Below are 2,834 nucleotides of genomic sequence, written 5' to 3'. Positions count from 1 at the left end.
CACTCTGGAGCGCGCGCCGTGGTATATTGTTTGAGAACTTCAGACATAATTGAAAGAGAAAGAGAGTGCGGTCTCTCGCACCCAAACACCCCATCGCCTTGAAATTCGTTTATTTAGCTCGAAAAGAAAGAGCGTTCTTTTTTCTGTGGTCTGTGATCATTGTATGCATAAAACAGGCGCGCCTGTACATCATTGAAACGATGCCTGGCTGCAGTCATGGAATATATTGCTTCGAGCTGACGGAACGTATCAACTATTACGAGGTCAGAAAGCAAACTGACGATTTTTTCTTATGGGCTGTTTTTATATGTGTGTCGCGGTTCATTGGAAGGCAAAGAGGCGGTCCTAGCAACGCTCGCTGCTTGGTTGAACTGTTCGGACCAATCAACACTGATAATTACCACTTTCACAAAATACATTATTTTTGTTATTTATGGTAATAGTACATTTTAGGGAATCAAATACAATATTCGTGCACATATTTCCGATCAGATAGTGCTAAAATATAGTGATTTCGATCAGTACAACGGAAGTTATTCGCATTTGAAAACTGGGAAAATATCTTTGCAGAAACTTGGAAACGGGACCCCTATATTGAAACGTTAGAAGTATTCTACTTCAAAAACGAATCTTAGTGGCTGGTCGTCCGATTTAAGTTGTGGGGTTTTTGGCAGGAGCTCCACTTTTTGCTTCTGCAACTCCTCACTCATTTCGATAGTTCACCAGTAATCAGTAAATGTAAACCATTTAGTTTATACCTAACATTGGTAAGTTTACGTTTCAATTTCCTCTCATCAATATTTGACACTGATTTAACTTCAGATTGTTTGGACCCTGAGCTTTTTGTTCAAATTGGTGAGAGTTCGTGATAAACCTATACCACTAATCGTATTCGTTTCGAAAGGCACCAAGCAAGAACGGCAACCAACAAGGTGGTAAAATTTGAACAGGGAAACTGTGCAGAAAGTGGAAGAGAAAGATTTCGAAATTCGGTACACAATCCTCGTTTGGCAAGCGATCCGCGCTTGGGGCAAAATTTCATTCCTTCGTCACATCAGGAATTGTGAATGCACAAATCTACATGAAAACCTCTAAAAATGCTATGCTATACGCAACATAGTATGACTCTAAAAATGACTCCTGGACTTCTTGAGGTTTCACAATACTTTTGCGGCCAGAATAGGCATTTTTCACTATGACGTCGTATTCTGGTACAGAACCAATTATTTTATTTTTGTTCGACACTCCACCAACGACACGACCTGAAACTTCATGTAACTTTCTGATGAAAAAGTGTCCGAGTAGTTTACCGCCAGTTACCAGTTCATTGAGTCACCCCCCGAAACAGTTAAAAAAAAGAATTCTTCAGCAACACTTCTTTGTTTATTTGATTTTCTGTTGCTGTATAGCAACCATATTGATTCCGTAAAGCTTTCGATTAATTCAGCGTTCTCCATGAATTAACTTATTAAATATTTAATAGTAAAACAGTTGCATTTTGTACGGACGTTCGCATTGATAAGGAAGTTATTTTGAAAAAAGTTGGTGTCCAATAAATATGCCGCTAACTGCTGAACAAGCGATGCTTCAAGTACAGGTAAATCATGAGAACGAAAGCGAAATTCTTAATTTTTAGTATACGTAACATTTCATTTGGGTAGGAACGACTCCGTTCGCTTAAATCGGTTATTGTTGAAATAGAGAATGAGCGGAAGAGAAACGAACCCAACATCGTAAATGCGGGAAATAAAGAAACAATCCGAAGAGGTGCGCTTATGAAAATGCTACAGATTTCGGCTCAAACGCTACCACTCTTTGTCAGTAAACCTGGAGAAAAAATTCCACCGCTTTGTGGTAGCGTTCCGGCTGATAGTACTTACGTTGCAAAACCGGGTGACATGGTTGCCGCTCATGTTAAAGGTCTCGAAGATGAAGAAAATTGGATACTTGCCGAAGTAGTACAATACATCTCGTCTGCCAACAAGTACGAAGTGGACGATATTGATGAAGAGCAAAAGGATCGACACATTTTGAGTAAGCGCCGTATTGTTCCGCTTCCTCTTATGAGAGCTAATCCGGAAACAGATGGACAGGTAGTTTTCCCTAAAGGGACAACCGTATTGGCACTATATCCACAAACTACCTGCTTTTATAAAGCAGTTATTAATCAACTTCCGCAGACAGCCAATGAAGAATATGAAGTACTTTTTGAGGATCCTACGTACGCGGACGATTACTCGCCACCATTATATGTTGCTCAGCGGTATGTCATTGCCATCAAACCGAACAAAAAAGTAGGAGCCAGTTCCTGACAGTCCTCCGCTCAACCGACCACGACTAATTCAAGTATCACTGCTGCCCTTCCGTCGGCAATGGGAAAGTCAACTTCTTCTGGGTGTACATCATCAGCAGTTATATCCAACGCCAGCGCTTGCAGTGGAAATCTCGCTAACCGGTGGATTAACGCAGCCGAAAGAGGAGCATATGTTGGAGCCATTCATGATGGATGATCAGTTTTGATTAGCTTGCGCGAAAACTCAATTCAAGTTATACAATTTATTGTAATATCTCAGCATAAAATGATCAACAAGAAAAAAAAACCTTTTCTATATTATTTAATAAAGGGAACAGAAAACTACTCTTACCGACATAAAATCCGAGTAGAAAGAAGCTCGAACTGAAAGTGTCGAGGTGTACCAACTATCAATATTCGTTGGTTGGAACGTGTTTCGCCATGGTCGATGTCGAAGAGCAAAGCGTATATCGTCTATCTCGAGATAATCTAGCATTCTGTAGAGTTGTTTCTAGACATAAAATATTTGAGAGTGAACGAA

At 40.1% G+C, this 2,834-nt stretch overlaps 1 protein-coding gene across 1 annotated transcript; it reads left to right on the top strand.

The window, feature by feature from the left end:
* The first annotated feature begins 1,511 nt into the window (after positions 1-1,511).
* Positions 1,512-2,604, top strand: LOC131695231 (SAGA-associated factor 29-like). The gene is made up of 2 exons (XM_058983748.1): positions 1,512-1,597; positions 1,662-2,604. Exons 1-2 carry the CDS (start codon positions 1,559-1,561, stop codon positions 2,310-2,312), a joined length of 690 nt encoding a protein of 229 aa, XP_058839731.1. The 5' UTR covers positions 1,512-1,558; the 3' UTR covers positions 2,313-2,604.
* The last annotated feature ends 230 nt before the right edge of the window (positions 2,605-2,834 follow it).

This window comes from Topomyia yanbarensis, unplaced genomic scaffold (assembly GCF_030247195.1).
Source record: "Topomyia yanbarensis strain Yona2022 unplaced genomic scaffold, ASM3024719v1 HiC_scaffold_307, whole genome shotgun sequence".
NCBI lineage: Eukaryota > Metazoa > Arthropoda > Insecta > Diptera > Culicidae > Topomyia > Topomyia yanbarensis.
Note: the sequence above shows the minus strand (reverse complement) of the source record. Positions and strands in the feature narration are given on the sequence as shown.

Bases quoted from the DNA above. Each gene is read 5' to 3' on its own strand.
- LOC131695231 (XM_058983748.1), top strand. From the start codon at position 1,559: ATGCCGCTAACTGCTGAACAAGCGATGCTTCAAGTACAG. The intron at 1,598-1,661 runs GTAAATCATGAG...TCATTTGGGTAG, and splicing joins AAGCGATGCTTCAAGTACAG to GAACGACTCCGTTCGCTTAA.